The sequence below is a fragment of the Pelophylax lessonae genome (assembly GCF_965119305.1).
Source record: "Pelophylax lessonae genome assembly, chromosome: 3".
Taxonomy (NCBI): domain Eukaryota; kingdom Metazoa; phylum Chordata; class Amphibia; order Anura; family Ranidae; genus Pelophylax; species Pelophylax lessonae.
Window position 1 is genome coordinate 457,928,451 of NC_138770.1, and position 18,700 is coordinate 457,947,150.

Below are 18,700 nucleotides of genomic sequence, written 5' to 3' on the forward strand. Positions count from 1 at the left end.
ACAAAGTTCTATAAAGTAGATGTTTTGGCATCTGCGGATGCTTATTTTGGCTGCAAGGTTTTGCAGTCTGCTGTTTAGATTACCTGATCCTCTTTTAGGGGATATTGTTTTTTTCAGGTGGGCTCCAGTTGTTTTGGTTGAGCTCCTGTTGCCTGGTTGACTACTGTTTAGCCTTGGGAATTTTTTTGCTGTTCCTACCCCTCATGTTTAACACTGCTTTGGAATGTCCCAATGGTCATGAAGATCAGGAGCTGTGTCTGTCAATGAACAAAAGAGAAAATGGGATTTTTGACTTACCTTAAAATCCATTTCTCTGGTGTTCATTGACGGACACAGCACCCACCCTCTGTGGAGTTGTAATTCTTCTGACACTGCTTGTAACAAAACTGAGAAACTATAGCAGAGAGAGGGAGTATACCCCCTAGGACTGCCCATAGGCGTAACCAGATTATTTTTCTGCCTAGTGTCCTGCTCCTGTAGGGAGGCAGTATAACCCAATGGTCATGAAGATCAGGAGCTGTGTCTGTCAATGAACATCAAATGGATTTTATGGTAAATCAAAAATCCTATTTTTTTATTTGTGTTTTTTTTTTTTTTCATTACGGTTTTCCATTTGCAGACTACTAAACAGATTTTGTATATCAGGAGTATTTGAATTAAAACAGTAGTGTTTTTGGAAATGTATTTCTGAGGTTTTTTTTGGAGACCCGTTTTATTTTTGTTTTAATTCTTGCTGTAATTTAGGTTAAGTTGTTTTTGTAACTGCCATAAAATAACTATAGGGCTTGGTAATCATTCATAATATCGTAAATGCCTGACATGTTCTAGAGATCTTTTGTAGGATTCAAAGTCAGAGTAGTGTTTTTTAGGTTTTTATCAGCTTTGAATGCCAACAGTCTGTTGCTTTGCTGTTTATCAAACTAATTGCAGCAATCTTGAATCTTGTCTGTAAAGCTGGAAAAGCTTATCTCCAGTGATTTGTCTAAAATATCACAGAAAAGCAATGATCATTTTCATGCTACCTAAACATGTATACCAGTTGAAAGTTTTTCCAGTACAAACATGTATCTTTTTCTAGGGTAAACTCGACAATCTTAAATAAATAAAATGATGTTTAACCATGACATGAGGCTTGAATATTTAAAAAGATTAACATTGTGTTTAAATGTAATATTTTTCAACTTTTACATAGGGGCTCGAGTGTTCCGGAAAATGACCGACTGGCCTCTATAGCATCAGAGCTTCAGTTTAGATCCCTCAGTCGTCACTCAAGCCCTACAGAAGAAAGAGAAGGTAAAGCCTACTTTACCAATTAATGCAAGTTAAATGTTTATTTTTTTAGATGAAAAAAAGATTATGAATTTCTGCCTAACATCTGTATACGTAGTATAATCTGAACTCTAACCTTACTTTCTCTTTGTTCATTGACGGACACAGCGCTCCATAAATCCTAACTACTCGGTTATATTGCCGCCTCCAGGAGTAGGACTAGGCAGAACGAGAAACACCGGGCTATGCCCATGGGTTGTCCTCAGCCAGTACATAACCTCCCTCTCTGCCCTAGGTCATCAGTTTTAATTTTTCTAGTCAGGAGTAAGGACCTAGGCTCCCTGCTGGGATCTCTTGGTCCTAGCAATTTTTTCTCCTTCCTTGCATCCTTTTTGTTTTTTCTCTTGGGAAATCTACAGTCAACTGCCGGGCTGGGCGACGGGCTGGATGATCTAGATCCAGTGGTCCCCCCCCAGCCAGCGAGCGTGTGCAGACTGCAGCTACGCGCTAGGTTGGCCGCGACAAAGCCTCATGGACAGAGGCTGGCCCGTGAGTTAGAACGTCTTGCTGGGTCGCATATGACCGGGCATGGGTCTGAGTCGCAGTGTTCCCTTGGCAGATGGCTCCCCTACTTTGGTGGCGAGGAGTTCTGTCTGGAGTGTTACCCACACCATGAAAGGGTAAGTACAGTCCCCCCCTTCTCCCTTTTTTTTTCGGGTTTTTGTGGTGGACGGGGGTAACCTCCAGGGACGGTCGGACCTGCCTGCAGGTTCCCTCCCATCCTGAAAACCCCCATTGAGCTGGGCTTCCCCCTATTCCCCCCCTGTCCAGACCTGGAGTCTGATGGGGGTCCCAGGGCAGAGGATGCAGCAGAGACCCCTGGGGTCTCCTCCGACATCCCCCCTCTGTAGGAGTCCTGGGATGATGTGTGTCCTGCCCTGGTAGTGTGGAGGAGACCCCTAGCTGCATTCTCTTCTGGTTGCAGTGTGGGTGCACTGCAGGGGGGGTCCCGGTGTAGAGTGCTCTGGCGCAGCGGTGTCTCCCCTAATGTATGACCTGTCTGTGAAAGTACAGGACCTTTGGGGGGGGGGGGGGGGAGACCAAAGCCTCAGGGGATGCCAGAGCTCCTCTTCTTCCTCTTCCTCCTCCTCCCTTCCCTCTTCCTGTGCTCGGGACATATGAAAAAGGATGGCGTTCATGGTGTTGCTGGGTCCGAATTTTCGGCGCTCCTCTGGTCGGTCGGGTGAGTCATTGGGGGTCCGTTATAGCTCTCTCTGCTGATAGGTACCCTGAGCTTTGGGGGGATCCTTTAGTGGTGCCAAAAGATCGTTTTTGTACTGCAATGTCTTCCTTTCCTTATGGAGCCTCAGAGTCAAATCTCCCCCAGTGATGCCCTCATGGAAGTGGCAGGACCTTTGGAACCCCAGCTTCCTATGGTTGCATAGACAGTGGTCCTGCTGTCCTTGGTGTCCATGGTGGAAGTCGTGTGTGGGCAAAGGCTAAGGAGGAAGCGCCCCCCGCCTTTCCCTGCTCTGTCTGTTTCCTTTGATTCTGAGCCTAATGCTGCTGTGGATGCGGCCTGTCCCAGGGGGCTTAAAATGACACCCCCAGATCCATCCGATGATAAGCATGATTCCTCCATGGCCACTGCCGCAAATAAAATAAAAAAATGCTGATAGGCACACTTATCACTACAGTGTGTGAGACTTTAAAAATTGAGGATGCGGCTGATGTAGCTACGGACATGGCTGTGTCATTTGGTACGCGTCAGTGACCACGTACTCCAAAGGTGTTTCTTTATGTGCCTTATTTTGACAGGTTTTCCTGTAAAGAATGGGAACAACCAAAATGACTCTGTGGTCCCCAAACATTTTGCTGTACGTTACCCTTTTGAGGAGTCCCTTTTAAAAAAGTGGACTAGTCCACCAGTGGTGGACCCTCCCATTTCCAGGTTGAATAAAAGCAACTATGATCCCAGTAGAGGAATCCCCCGTCCTTTAAAGACCCGGCTGACAGGAAAGTGGAGGCTGCGGCACACAGCATGTTTACTATGGCTGGTTCAGCATTGCAGCCAGTCTTTGCCTCAGCCCTGGTGTCTCAGACCCTAACTGAATGGGCCAAGCATTTGCGCCAGGGTCTGGGGGAATGAGCAGGTTTCTGCTGTTTATGTTGATTTAGCGGACCAGTTGGTCCATGGGCCGCAGTTTATTTGTGATGCAGGTTTGGCTACAGCTCCTGTGCTGTCCAAACTTTCTGTTTCAGTGCTGGTGATTAGGCGTGTGCTGTGGCTGAAGAATGGCCTGCAGACCAAGCCTCTAAAAAAAGCTCTCACTGATCTGCCCTTTCAAGGCGATCACCTGTTTGGGGCTACTCTGGATGACATCATTCAGGGTATCACAGGGGGGAAGAGTACCTTCCTGCCACAATCCAGGAAAGGGAAGGAGCCTCATTGCAGACCTGGGCCCTCCTTCTCAGCCCATAGAAAATTATTTTGTGCTCAAGGGACGGAGAATAAGGGAAATAGATTTTTCAAAAGGTTCCACCGGAGAGGCTCCAAGCAACCTTGGTCTGGTAAGCCTAGAGCTAGCTTCTCCAGACCCGCAGATAAGATCCCTTCAGCATGAAGGTCCGCCCTCACCCATTATTGGGGTAGGGGGACATCTTCGCTGGTTTCTTGCCCAGTGGACCTCTTTTTGCAAAATGTTTATTTTGGGGGTACCCAGAAAAGGGGGGCAAGGTTTGTCCTTTTTCAGGTTTTTTAGGTCCTGAGTCTCCTTGTGCAGATTTAATTCCTGCAAAGGTTTAGGTGATGTCCGAACTACCCTATCCCTGTCCAGGGAATTGAATTACCTAGGTCTGATTTTAATTCTGACCGGGGTGGTCCTTTCTTTGGACAAACTTCAGGAACCACAGGCTGTGATTCACCAGCTGCTGTATACAGACAGTTCTCTCTACCGATTTGCATACAGGTTCTGAGTCTGGTGGTATTCACCTTCAAGACAGTTCTGTTTGCACAGTCCTACATGCAGCTCCTTTGGCAGGTTTGGCTCCATAGGAGGGATTCTAGGACAATATCCCCCCGGACAATATCCTCCCCCGGACAATATCCTCCCCCGGACAATATCCTCCCCCGGACAATATCCTCCCCGGGACAATATCCTCCCCGGGACAATATCCTCCCCGGACCATATCCCCCTAGACCATATCCTCCCCGGACCATATCCTCCCCGGACCATATCCCCCTAGACCATATCCCCCTAGACCATATCCCCCTCTAACCCTATGTCCCGGGGGGATTATCTTCAGGGGGATGTTTTCCGGGGGGATATTGTCTGGGGGGATATTGCCCTGATACCACAGGAGGATACCGAAGTTCGTGGCGAGGTCACTGGTTCCTCACACCGCAGTCACACCGCAGTCCAAGGGCCATGGTAAGGCCAAGATTATCCTTGGCTCAAGCTTTTTCCGCAGTTCCTCTGAGGAATCAAGGGCGAAGATATTACAATCATTCTGGTGTCCGTATACGTCCCTTGGGGGCTTCCTCTCAGACCAGTTGTCCCAAGGGCTAATTTATTATCCTGATTTACAGTTGCTGGTTTTAATGGCTTGGCTATTGAAAGCCAGGTACTGAGGGATAGCGGTTTGTCTGGATCAGTGATTCCCTACTACGGTGAAGGCGAGGAAGTCGTCTTCCAGCAAGATATACCATTGTATACATTTCTTGGCGTGAGTCGATTGGCGCTCATCCTTGATCCTTTTCTGTAGCTCGGTTCTTAACCTTTCTTCAACGGGGCGTTGATTAGAAGTTAGCCTTGAATACCATAAAGGGCCAGGTGTCTGCCATGGCAATCTTTATTCAGCGACCACAATCCATGCACTCTTTAGTTCGTACCTTTATTCAGGGGGTTCGACATGTGGCTCCACCCGTGCGGTCTCTTTAACCGCCAGGAGATCAAAACTTTGTGCTCTCGGTTCTCCAGAAACCTCCATTTGAGAATATCTGGAAGATTTCCTTGCCTACGTTATCCCACAAGGTGGCATTCTTGGTGGTTATTACCTCAGTCCAGTCCCCAGGGTTTCGGAGTTGGCGGCATTATCCTGTCGTAGTCCCGATTTAGTGGTCCATAGGGATAAAGTTCTTCTTCGTCCCTGTCCATCATTCCTGCCCAAAGTGCTCTCTGACTTCCATTTGAATGAGGACATTCTGTTGCCTTTCTTGAGTCCCAAACCAGCTCTTCCCAAGGAATTTGCTTTGCATACCTTGGATGTGGTTCATACGATTCGGGTGTATCTGGCAGTTATGGAGTCCTTTAGGAGGTCAGACTAGATTTTTGTGGTTACAGGCGGACCAAGGAAAGGACAGGCAGCTTTTGCGGCTACAATCTCCAGATGGATCAGACAGACGGTAACTCGGGCCTACTCTATTAAAGGTCAGGTTCCACTTTTACCTGTTAAGTTGAGTACTTCTTCCATCATCAGGCATCAATAATGCAAGTTTGCAAGATGGTCGTCGGTGCATATGTTCACAAAATTCTACAAAGTCGATACTTTGGCATCTGCTGATGCTGCTTTTGGCCACAAATCTTTGCAGGCTGCTGTTGAGGGGCGTTTTTTCTTTACATTTTTATTTTTCAGACGGGGCTCCTGTGACCCGGTTAAGGCTCCTGTGTGCTGGTTAGGGCTCTTATGTTTAGCCTTGGGTTATTTTACCCACTCCTCGTTTTCCCTTTGGCACTGCTTTTGGATGTCCCAGTAGTTATGATTTATGGAATGCGGTGTCCGTCGAACGAAAGAAAAAATAGGATTTTTGTGCTTATTGTAAAATCCATTTCTCAGAGTTCAACTGACACAGCACCCACCCTTCTATGGAGTTCTTATACTTCTAATACTGCTTGCTACTAAACTGATTACCTATAGCGGAGAGGGGGGGTTATTTACTAGCTGATGATCGCCCATGGGCTTAGCTAGGTGTTTTTTGTTCTCCCTAGTCCTACTCCTGGAGGAGGCAATATAACCCAGTAGTTGGGATTTATGGAGCGCTGTGTCTGTCGATAAACTCAGAGAAATGGATTTTACGTAAAATAAAAAAATCCCATTTTTAGTCTTGCAGAGTTAAACCATACTCTGATATACTGAAATTGCTTATTTTGATAAAACTGCACACTGTGAGCTTCTCAGTGTGCATTAGAGACCTCAGCAAGTCAGATACAACCTGCCTTATTTCCAGCTAGAGGTCTTCGGCATTAACTAGCCTTTTCCTCCCCTAGCCTTAATGTGGCCCATTCACTTTTCTTCAATACATTTCAGTTATTTTAATCATGAAATTTCAGCATAACATGTGGGCATTACATAGGGCAGTCTGCATGCAAATGCAGCCTGCCTAGTTGCACCCACTTCACAGCACTGAATGAATGGGAAAAACCCTAAAGGCTGGATGTACAGATGTACAGACTTCTGTACAACCAGGCTGCCCATACATGGATCGAAATTCTGCCATCCCTGCTGAACTGACCGAATTTAGAACCATGTGTGGCTGACTTTTAGTATATATGTAAATGTCCGTATAATAAAAAGAAATAAATATGCTGAATATTTTTGCATGTTTTAATGGCATACAGTTTAAGCAGTTCATTTTCACAGTAGTGCATCTTTATTAAAGGTGCTACATTATTCTGTGGCTTTAGTGCACAAACAATTTATAATGATAATAACATTGCGAATCAACCTCTCCTACTTTTTAGAACCAACTTACCCTAAGGGAGATCAAGGAGGATCTACACGACGAAGTTGGGAACTTCAGACTCTGATAAGTCAGACTAGAGGTAATGGAACAAATCCGCTTTTTAAAAAGAATGTCACCCCCACAGTGGGGTTTTTTTTTTATATCTTTTCTGTTTTGTTGGGTTATCCTTTGAAATACATACTCATAGGTTCAGGGGATCCAGCGTTGTCTTGTTTGCAATCTGCTAATAATGCATTGCAAGTTGGGGTCCTGCATCACCATCCTTTTGAGCTAAGTCAACAGGGGCCACCATCTCTTCCAGGTTCTTGCTGATGACGCACATGCACTGCAGCCAGCATCAGGGGGCTGGCTGGAGGAACCAGGATGAGACACCTAAAACCCTAATCAGTACAGTGATCTGAGACATTTGGTATCCAAGGAGGCTGCAGGCAGGAGAATGAGAGTGGCACTGCTCCACAATAGTGTCTTAACCTGAAGATTGGCCACTTAGGCCTTGAAACGACGTCATGGGAAGGTGGTCACATGCTCCCCATATGCAGATTGACCAGATGTTTCCAAGGGTTCTGATAAATGGAGTTGTTGGAGAGTGCAGTGATGGTAGCAGAACCTGTCATTTTTTCCTTCAAAGGGCAAAATGGCAGATTCTCTTTAAGGGTAGTAGGCCACTCACTCCAAATATACAAAACACACACGGCATTTATACCTGCATCCCTCAGATATGCCCTATACCGTAGAAGACAAACTAGAAGCTTAATACAGCTACAATACAATTTTTATTTTCATTCAGTTGCTTAACATGCATAACTTTTTTGGAAGCACATTTGTACTTTGTTTTACTTAACTAAATAGATTTTGGTGTAGAACTGTAAACTAAAATGAAACTGCCTATTTTATACGACATATGACAGTGATGTAGGTATAAATGTTGTAGGTGTTTGTGTGTAATCGTGCCTATGTCTCTTTCTCAGGTACAGTACTGTATACATCAATGTGTTATCACCTGCATAACACTTGTTTGATTTTTTTTTAATTCTTTTTATTGCAATATTTTAGTTTTGAATATTTTTAAAATTAACTGGTAATACAATAAAAAAAAACGTAAGAACAGTACTCAATTGTGTTACATATTTGTAGATACAGCAGCCCGACAACGCCCAATTGAGGCTGTTCAGAAATCTGTGAAGATATTTGAAGAAGAACGATACAAAGAGATGCGAAGGAAAAACATAATTGGCCAAGTCTGCGACACACCCAAGTCCTATGACAATGTTATGCACGTTGGGCTTAGGAAGGTGACTTTTAAATGGCAGAGAGGCAATAAAATCGGTATGTTTTTGTGTTAATGTTTACACATTTATAAATGTCATTTTTAATTTCCATATTTTTATTAAATGTTATTTAAACATATAGAACACGATCTTATGTTTGCAGTGCATGCTTTGTATTATAGCCGTGTGTTGGCTGTTCACTTTTTGACTGCCTTTGTCTGATTTAAAGTCATTAAGACTCTGCATGAGCTACAAGGGGTAGGGAATTTTGACCTGCCTCTGACCAGTGTGTGCAAAATATTAGGAGATCAAGTTATACAAGCTGTTCAAGTCATTCACAGCACAGTAATAAGTGACTCAACAAAAATTATACTCATGGTATGCTGGCTGCAAGTAGTAAATGTGAAATATTTATGTGTAATAAATAATAAAAATATTTTTGCCTTGAAAATGATCACAAAAAACATTTCATCTGAAGTTTACCTGTTCTAGGAGAAATATGAGGGTTGCAATTGTTGGCCTATTTCTGAATTTGCTAGATGCTATGCTGACCTACTGGCTTTGGATCTTTATAGACACTGTCTTGGATCAAGTGTGATCTGGAGTCAAAAGAAAAATCAAAAGTCCTTAACTGCTTAATAATAATTTTAATCACTGACCCAAAGCATGAATTTGTCGAGCAGACAGATCCATATCTCTGTAAACCAAAACTCATGCGCTAAAAATATGTGTAGCTGCATAAAAGAAATATCATGGTGTTGCCTGTGTCATCCATTTATGTATTACAAGCTAAAACATTTATGTGCTGCCAACACACTGTAAACAGAAGAAAGACTGACCCTTTTTATTGCAATGCAGGTCACCACAATGCAGGGTATGTGCATTGCGCTGTGCTGCAGTGCACTGTACTGTGCAATGGGTTAGGTGTCATTCACAATGAATGGCATCACACCACGCATGAAGCAGATTTGTTGCCATGTGTTCAAATAATTGGCACGACACTACATTGGGAATACACTACAATTTTGCAATCCGTACTAAAAAATGACATCTTGGATTGATTGACTGCTATTGTAAAAACTTCATAGATCAGTTAGCATTAGGAGTGGTATCCATTTTAAGCCCATCAACTCTTGTTTAAATTTTCCACTGGTTTTGGTTTGTGTTAATCAATATGTTGTGCTGTTTTTTTTTTTCTACAGGTGAAGGCCAGTATGGGAAGGTCTACACCTGCATTAGTGTTGACACTGGAGAGTTGATGGCTATGAAAGAAGTAAGTAGATTTGATTTCAGGTATTTGCATTAAATGTTTTTACTGAAATATGTTTGTATTTATTAAACTTAAGTAATTTTTATTTCAAATACCTGCAGCAAACTGTTTTTAAAGCTCTATTACAGCCAAAACAAAATACCCTTTGGTGGGGTTAAGCTTTTAAAGAGTTCTAATGATTTTTATTTTATACTAACATTGGTTACCTTAGGTGGGTTAGTTGCTTAACTAGTGTGGTAGCAGAGTCCTGGTACTAACATTAAATAAACCATGCAGTTTTATGATAATAATATAATAATAATAATAAGTGACCCTAAATCATATGCAAAAATTATACAACTTATAAACTGTTCAAAAGATTTAGTGTCACTTGTTTTGATCACTTTACATAATATGTGATCTTGTTTTAATGACTAGGGTCGCTTTATCTTGTGTACAATGGAAAATCTTCCGCGACCATCATAAGAAAAATTAACTGTCCATTTAATGCATCTCTGCGAAATTTGCATGTTTTATTGCCACAGAACTTTGACATGAGAGAGTCTCTTGATGATGATCAAAAAGAAAAAGTCCACTGAGATTTAAAGTGAAAACAGATCTCCTTATAAATGATTTTGCAAATAAGTGTTTTGAAAGCATTTGAGCATATGTGTATACAAGCTCCTGGGTGCTAAGAGAGGAAGGTGAGAGCAGAGGACAACCTTCGTTCTGATACAAAAACATGTGAAAGTGGTTGTATCACACATATTTAAGAACTTTTACTGAAGTCTATGGCTCCAAAAAAGCTCATGTACTTTTAAAGTGTTGAGCTTCAAGCAACTGAACATAGAGATGCTAACAGACAGTATTTAAAAGAATGGGATTCCTATTGCTGAGCGTTATGCTTAGGTACAATAATGTGCAAAAATACTCAAGTGTAAATGGGGCCTATAGTAAAATGGAGATCACCTGTGTGTAGTCATGAAGGTTTAAAGTGACGGTGCTATAAATGCATCCGCCAGTATTGTGGCATAATTTACATCATGGGGACAAAAGAACACCCCAAGCAACTTCAAGAAAAGTTTTTTTTAAAAGCACAAAGAAAGTACAAAGACAATTTCTAGTCCCTGAATACAGTGCACCCATAAAGTATTCACAGTGCTTCACTATTTCCACATGAGGTTACAGCCTTATTCCAAAATGGATTAAATTCATTATTCTCCTCAAAATTCTGCAAACAATACCCCATAGTGACAATGTGAAAAGCGTTTGTTTTAAATCTTTGCAAATTTATTACAAATAAAATGAAAAAATCACATATGCATAAGTATTCACAGCCTTTTCTATGACACTCAAAACTGAGCTCAGGTGCATCCTGTTTCCACGGATCATCCTTGAGATGTTTCTACAACTTGATTGGAGTTTACCTGTGGTAAATTCAGTTGATTGGACATGATTTAGAAAAGGCACAAACCTGTCTATATAAGGTCCCACAGTTAACAGTGGAAGTCAGGGCACTAACCTAGTCCTAGGAATTGTCTTCAGACCTTTGAGACAGGATTGTATCTAGGCACAAACCTGGGGAAGGGTACAGAAAAATGTCTGCAGCATTGAAGGTCCCAATGAGCACAGTGGCCTCCATCATTCATAAATTGAAGAAGTTTGGAATCACCGGGACTCTTCCTAGAGCGGGCCGCCTGGGCAAACTGAGCGATCAGGGGAGAAGAGTCTTAGTCAGGGAGTTGACCAAGAACCCAATGGTCACTGACAGAGCTCCAGCGTTTCTCTGTGGAGAGAAGAGAACCTTCCAGAAGAACAACCACACTTCTCTGCAGCTTTCCACCAATCAAGCCTGTATGGTAGAATGGCCAGACAGAAGCCACTTCTCATTGAAAGGCACATGACAGCCTGCCTGGAGTTTGCCAAAAGGCACCTGAAGGACGCTCAGACCATGAGAAACAAAATTCTCTGGTCTGATGAAACAAAGATTGAACTCTTTGGCCTGAATGGCAAGTATTAAAACCGGAGGAAACCAGGCACCACTCATCACCTGGCCAATACTATCCCTACAGTGATGCATGGTGGTGGCAGCATCTTGCTGTGGGGATGTTTTTCAGCGGCAGGAACTGGGAGACTTATTAAGACTGTGGGAATGTGAATGCAGCAATGTACAGACCCATCCTTGATGAAAACCTGCTCCATATCGCTCTGAACCTCATACTAGGGCGAAGGTTCATCTTCCTAAGAGGAGTGGCTTCGGGACAACTCTTTGAATGTCCTTGAGTGGCCCAGCCAGAGCCCAGACTTAAACATCTCTGGAGAGATCTGAATACAGCTGTGCACTAACACTCCCCATCCAACCTGATGGAGCTTGAGGGATCCTGCAAAGAAGAATGGGAGAAACTGCCCAAAAATAGGTGTGCCAAGCTTTGTAGCAGCATATTCAAAAAGACTTGAGGCTGTAATTGGTGCCAAAGGTGCTTCAACAAAGTATTTAGCAAAAGCTGTGAATGCTTGTATACATGTGATTTTCTTTGAAATCTTTTTTATTAAAAAAAAGAAGAAAAAAAACTACTTTCATGTTGTCATTATGGGGTATTGTTTATAGAATTTTGCAGAAAATAATTCATTTAATCCATTTTGGAAAATAGCTGTAAAATAACAAAATGTATAAAAAGTGAAGCGCTGTGAATACTTTCCAGATGCACTGTATGCCTGAACAGCCAGTGGAATCAATCAACAGGTAATGGAAAGAGTATAGCACAGCTGTAAATCTGCCAAGAACAGGCCATACAGGGAAAGTAAGTGACCGTGCAAGAGGGAGATAAATGAGATTCCACCAGGATACCTTAAAACCACTCTGAATGATCAGTGACTAAGACGGGAGATTCTCCTCCAGTAGGCATAGTCTTTTTATATAGTTGCCACAGTTTAATAGGAGAGTGAGGAAAAATGTTCCTGTTAACTAATGCTCATTTTATCATTCTTATTTAGGATTTATATAGCGCCGACAGTTTACGCAGCGCTTTACAACTTGAGGGTAGACAGTACAAATGCAATACACTAATACAGTAGGAATCAGAGGGCCCTGCTCGTTAGAGCTTAGAATCTAAGGAGGAGGGTTAAGAAAGGAGGTTGCCAGATAGGATTCTCTGAAGAGATGTGTTTTCAGGGATCGTCTGAAAGTGGACAGAGTAGAAGATAGACAGATTAGGGTCGAGCATTCCAGAGGATGGGAGAGGCTCGGGAGAAGTCCTGGAGGCGAGCATGGGAAGAAGTGACAAGGGCGCTAGAGAGCAGGAATTCCTGGGAGGAACGAATAGCACAATTTGGTTAGTATTTTAAGACCAGGTTAGTGATGCTAATCTAATACTCCATTTTATATCTTGGAGTTTGCCAGAAGGCACCTGGGAGATTTACTGAAACCAAAATTAAGTTGTTTTTTTGTTGTCTAGGAGTCTGTTTCTGTTGATAAGTACAAATAAAAAAATCCACTGTGATTCAATATTCTATCGCAATAAAACATTTTATTTCCAAGGTGGTAAATACTTTTTAGTGGAACTGTATATTTAGTTAGTATCAAGTAATTGCACAATGAAAGTGTGAGACTTTTCATGTAAGGCTGTAGAACACATCTATTAATGAAATACATTTGTGTTGTTATCCTTCATTTAGGTATTGTTGCCTAGATACAAAGCAGCTCATTCTGACCTACATTAAGGAGTATGAGTCAGTCATGACAGCATTCCATGTATTTTACTAAACAGCAACTATGTGAAAGCATTGGATAAATCTCCACTACAAACTAGTTCTAGAAGTGTGTTAAACTTTTAGCAACCAGTTGCTGGTGTGCACTCGTTGGGTAGCTGAATAATTAAAACATGTTCAGTTTTTTTAACAATGTATAACAACACTGTAAGGCTGGGTGCACTCTGGTGAGCTGCAGTTTGGCTGCAGCGTGGGTGTATGTGCATTTTTAGCCGTGGTTTTATTCAATTCTAATAAGTTGCTTTTTTTGCCGTGTTTTCTGAAAGCGCACCAAATATGCAGCATGTGGGACTTTTTGATGTGCTTTTAGAAAACGTGGCAAAAACATGCGACCTAATAGAAATTGTACCGCAGCTAAAAGTGTGTTAAATGCACCTGAAACATACATACACCCGAGCTGTGGCCATACTGAGCGCACCAGTGTGAATTCGGCCTAATATAGGAAGGTTTCCTGGACCACATAAGTAAAAAAGTTGGAGAAGTTACGTTCTTTAGTGTAGAAGAATGTTTAGATTTCTAAAATGTGGTGTGTGTCAGTCTGAGTGTGATCTATTGTTTTAGTAAAAGCTTCTTCAGATTTAAAATTATTGAAAATGTATTTTAAAATTACATTCATATCAGTAAAGTTATAATAAGATGTAGGTAATCAGGTTTACGTATACTTTACTATTTTGGACGAACTTGCTACTTCTAATGGGATACTTTTGTGTACAAACCAAATCCTTGAATGCTTTTTTTTACTCCCTCGTAGATCCGCTTTCAGCCAAATGACCATAAGACAATCAAAGAAACGGCAGATGAATTGAAAATCTTTGAAGGCATCAAACACCCAAATCTTGTCCGATATTTCGGTGTAGAACTTCACAGAGTAAGCATTTGTGCCTAATGTGAAGCTGTTTGCCTTCGACTTTCTTTAAAAGTACATTAAAATGGATTTGTTTGCAGTAGAATCACTTGTTTTTCCTGCCTGTAACATTCTCTACATTCTGAAAATAGTTTGCAGCATGTAATACATTGTCATATGGGAAAATATGGTGTGTTTCCAGTGAGTATTTTGAATTCTTCAATGTAAAGAATCACCCCTTTAAAATAATCACATTTTGTTGCTTTGCAGCCTAAAATAAAGACAGTTTTTGTTTTATTCAGCTTTATTTTATATTTTTAAAAACTCTTTTTATTGTAAACATTTAAGTAAAAATTACAAAGCGAATAACCCTTTTAGTGTCCAGTACATGAGGAGTAAGCATAAGGCTACATTCACACCTGAGCGTAGCGTTTTCGCGCGTTTTTTTCCGCGATTTTTACCACGATTTTACCGCAATTTTTACCGCGATTTACAGGCGTTTTTTGTGCAGGCGTTTTTAGATTGAATAGAAACCAATGGAAAACGCCTGTAATCTGCCCAAAAAGAAGCTCATGTACTTTTTTGAGCGTTGGGCGTTTTGCTTACAGCGTCAAAACGCTCAGATATGAACAGGGGCTATTGAAATGAATAGGATTTGTCTTGTTGGGCGTTTTGAGAGCTGATCCATGAGCAGAAAAACTCCCCAAAAACGCCCCAAAACGCCTAGATGTGAACGGAGCCTTACAGAAAAAGTGTATAATAAAACAAAAGGGAAAAAAAAAACATTGACTCAAAACCTCAGGGTTTCAACTAAGGTAACTGATTTAGGTGTACCTGTTCCTAGGACAACAGTTGTAACATGTCTCAATGTATAGAGGTGGATTGCAGATTGCTCTAATTTCTCCCGGTCATATCTAGTTGGTATAAAAGGTGAAGGTGGAAGAACCCCAGATATCCCATATTTTATTGTATTTGTTTGGGCAACCCCTATATTCCTACAATATTTTCTCGTAAGGCAGAAGCTGGTTGAAAGAGTCCAGCTCTGCACAGTGGGAGGAGTTGATTGACTCCACTTGAGTGATGGATTTCCTTGCCATAAAAAGTGCTTCTCTGAGCATAATCCTTCTATATCTAGGCTAGAGTTCTTCATCCAGGATGCCCAGGAGGCAGACCTCTGGGGTCAAAGGCACCGGTGCAGACAGTACTGAGGATAATGCGTCTGTTAACTTTTGTCAGAACTTTATTATTACCGGGCATTGCCAGATAATATGGGCAAAGTCCGCTTTAGGAGCAGCGTATTGCATACAGTTGGAAGAGGACACACGGTGCATGCCAAACAGCCTGATTGGGGTGAGATAAGACTGGTGTATCATATATAGCTGAATCAATTTCTTGTTAACCGCCACTGTTGCAGGTGGGAAGAACATGCTTCCTCCCAGATCTCATCTGACATATTGGGGATAATTGTTTGCCATTTAGTGCGAATCTCCAACGGGTTAGTAGTCAAAGTAGTGTAGGTATCTGTAAAATGATGTATGTGCCAAATCATATTAACGTTGTAGTTCTGCAAATGAGCATATGACTGTTAATAAATGCGTCATCTAGGGTGCGAGTGCCCTTGTGTTCTCAAAATCTATAGTCTTCATATTGCATCAGGTGGGGGAACATAGGATTTCTTCACAATGGAAGGTCTAGGTTAATGTCTGTGTAACCATCTATACGTTGGGATTCCCTACACACCTTTCGGGCCAGTGCCAATATGGGGATATTGAGGAGCCTCCAAAGCGATTAACAGACTGACTAATCTCAGTGTTTGTGTCAAATAAGATCACCACCAGGGGTATAGTGGGCACAGTCAGATGTTTAAGTTGACCCACAAGATAGTACAGGTACATATTGGGAAGTGCCATGCCAGCATCTGCCCTTGGTCTCTGCAGGGCAGACAGTCTGAGTCTGTGTCTACCTTTACCCCATATAAAGGTGGTAATTAGGGTGTCTAGGGTTTGTAAAGTAGACTTGGGAATGGGGACAGGCATATGAGACATAATGTATAGACATTTATGTAGGAGAATCCTCTTAATTAAGTTAATTCTACCAGCCTCTGACAACAGTAATTTAGCCCATATGTTAAGTTTGGTTCTGATAGTATGCATGAGTGGATCTATGTGAGCATGCAGAGCTTCTTAAAATTTTTACGCCGTACCCAAACGAAATTTACGTACTTTTTTTCCCACAAACAGAGCTTTCTTTTGGCGGTATTTGATCACCTGTACGATTTTTACTTTTTGCGCTATAAACAAAAAAAGAGCGTTTATTTTGAAAAAAATAACAATATTTTTAACATTTTTTTATATGAAATCCCCCCCCCCCCCCCAAAAAAATGTAAAAATCAAATTTTTAAAAAAAATTTTGGCCAATTTGTTTTCTGCTACCTATGTTTGGTAAAAAAAAATCACAATAAGCGTATTTTGATTGGTTTGCGCAAAAGTTATTGCGTTTACTAACTAAGGGAAAGATTTCTGTCATTTTTGGTGTTTTTTTTTTTTTTAACGAGTAATTAATGGCGGCGATCTGCATTTTTTTTTTTTTTTTTTGCGGGACTGCGACATTGCGGTGGACAGATCGGACCCTTGACTGACACTTTTGACACTTTTGGGGGTACCAGTGACATTACTGCAGTAATCAGTGCTATATATATATGCACTGTTACTGTAAAAATGACACTGGCAGGGAAGGGGTTAATTTTATTGGAGAGGGAGGGGTTAATGTATGCCTGGTGCTTACTAACGTGTGTGGGGGGAGGTGACTGAGTGAGTCAGGGACAGATCGCATGTTCAGCTATGCCGAACCATGCTATCTGTCCCTGCCTGTCACTTAGGAGATCCGCCCGCTCTGTTTACACACTCGATGGCCGGACTCCCGCTGTGACTGAAAACAGCGGGAGCGCGCCTCTGGCGGCGCGCGGGCACAGCCTACAGGGGCAGGAGTCCAGCGACGTAGTACTACGTCGCTGGACAATAGCGAGCCACATTGCCGCAGTAGCAGCAATGTGAGCAGATCTAAAGTGGTTAAAGGACATGACCACTCTAAGTGGACCCGGAAGTTCCCCAGAGGAGGGTGTGCGCGGCCGAGGAGGCATAAAGGCTGATTTTTGCCAGTTGATCTTAAAGGCCTGAATAGGAACAAAGGTTTCTATTATACGCATAGATGTTTGCAAAGAGGTTTGGATGTCATTAAGAAATACAATTAGGTCATCTGCGTATAGGCCGACAACATCTGTTCTATCAGCTAGGTTAATACCAGTGAGAGAGGAGGACTGCCGCAGTCACAGAACCAGGGCCTCAATAGCCACCGCAAACAGAAGCGGGGATAAAGGGCAGCCCTGATGTGTGCCTCTATGGAGTTGTATGAAGTTGGACAGTAGTCCATTAACTAGAAGGTGAGATGTGGGATTAGCATATAATATATTGATCCATGTTTGAAATTTCTCCCCAAAGCCAAGCGCTCGCAGGTCTGCTTGTAGAAATGGCTAGACTTGGCAATATTTGCCCACTCTTCCTTGTAGAACTGCTCAAGTGAAGTTAAATTTGATGGTGACCATTTGTAGACTGCAGTCTTTAAGTCATTTCACAGATTTTCAATGGGGTTTAGGTCTGGGCTCCGAATAAGCCATGCAAAGACATTCACCCTTTTCTCCTTCAACCATTGTGTGGTCATTTTTGTTCTGTGCTTTGGGTCATTGTCATGTTGGAAGGTAAACCATCTTCCCATTGACAACTTTCTGGCAGAGGGCAACAGATTTTCCTCAAGAGTTTGATATTTTGCCCCATCCATTTTTCCTTCTATTCTGACAAGTGCTCCAGTCCCTGCTGCAGAGAAACACCCCAATAACAGGATATTACCACCTCCATGCTTTACTGTATGAATGGTGTTATTTGAATGGTGGGCTGTATTGGATTTTTGCCAAAGATATAGTTTGGTTTTGAGGCCAAATAATTCAATTTTAGTCTCCTCTATGGTGTGTCCATTCACATCAATACAACATGGTACAGTGCGATTTTTGAAAGGATGCAGGCGCTTCTTTTAGTGCAGCATAGTGCCTTTAATGGGACCACATGAAAAACACATTAATGTTTTGGTGTGTTTTTGGCAGGGTTTTGTATGTAACAACCTCTCCTCATACAAAAAAAAAAAAAAAAAAAAAAAGCATGAAGCAAGAAAATGCATCAATATTACACAGAAAAATGTACTAACAAATGTATGATTAGAAGCAGCACTAGTGAGAACCTAGTTTTAAAAGGGAATTTGTAAATTTTCTTTACATCACAAAATAAAGTCCTAAATTATAGTGTAGTAAAAGCAAATAGGAAAATTGTCTAATCCAGAAGGCGCAAGCAACCTAAGAAGTCCCAAGCAACCTAAGAAGTCCCCTTGTATGGCATTACATTATTTACAGCGCATCAGCAAACTGTTAAAGCCAATTCATTTTTTAAATTTTTTACATTTGATTTATTTTCAATATAGTTTCTTGCATTATTTGTTAGCTGCTTCAAAGTAGC

The 18,700-nt window shown here is 41.8% G+C and overlaps 1 protein-coding gene across 5 annotated transcripts in view; it reads left to right on the forward strand.

Moving 5' to 3' along the window:
- Positions 1–18,700, forward strand: part of MAP3K4 (mitogen-activated protein kinase kinase kinase 4) — a 207,036-nt gene that overhangs the window by 171,412 nt on the left and 16,924 nt on the right. For all 5 annotated transcript variants that reach the window (XM_082249105.1, XM_082249104.1, XM_082249108.1 and 2 more), the window contains 5 exons: positions 1,193–1,293; positions 7,011–7,091; positions 8,147–8,338; positions 9,483–9,553; positions 14,049–14,165. In XM_082249105.1, coding sequence (XP_082105231.1) covers positions 1,193–1,293; positions 7,011–7,091; positions 8,147–8,338; positions 9,483–9,553; positions 14,049–14,165 — 562 coding nt within the window. The remainder of the gene's footprint in view (positions 1–1,192; positions 1,294–7,010; positions 7,092–8,146; positions 8,339–9,482; positions 9,554–14,048; positions 14,166–18,700) is intronic.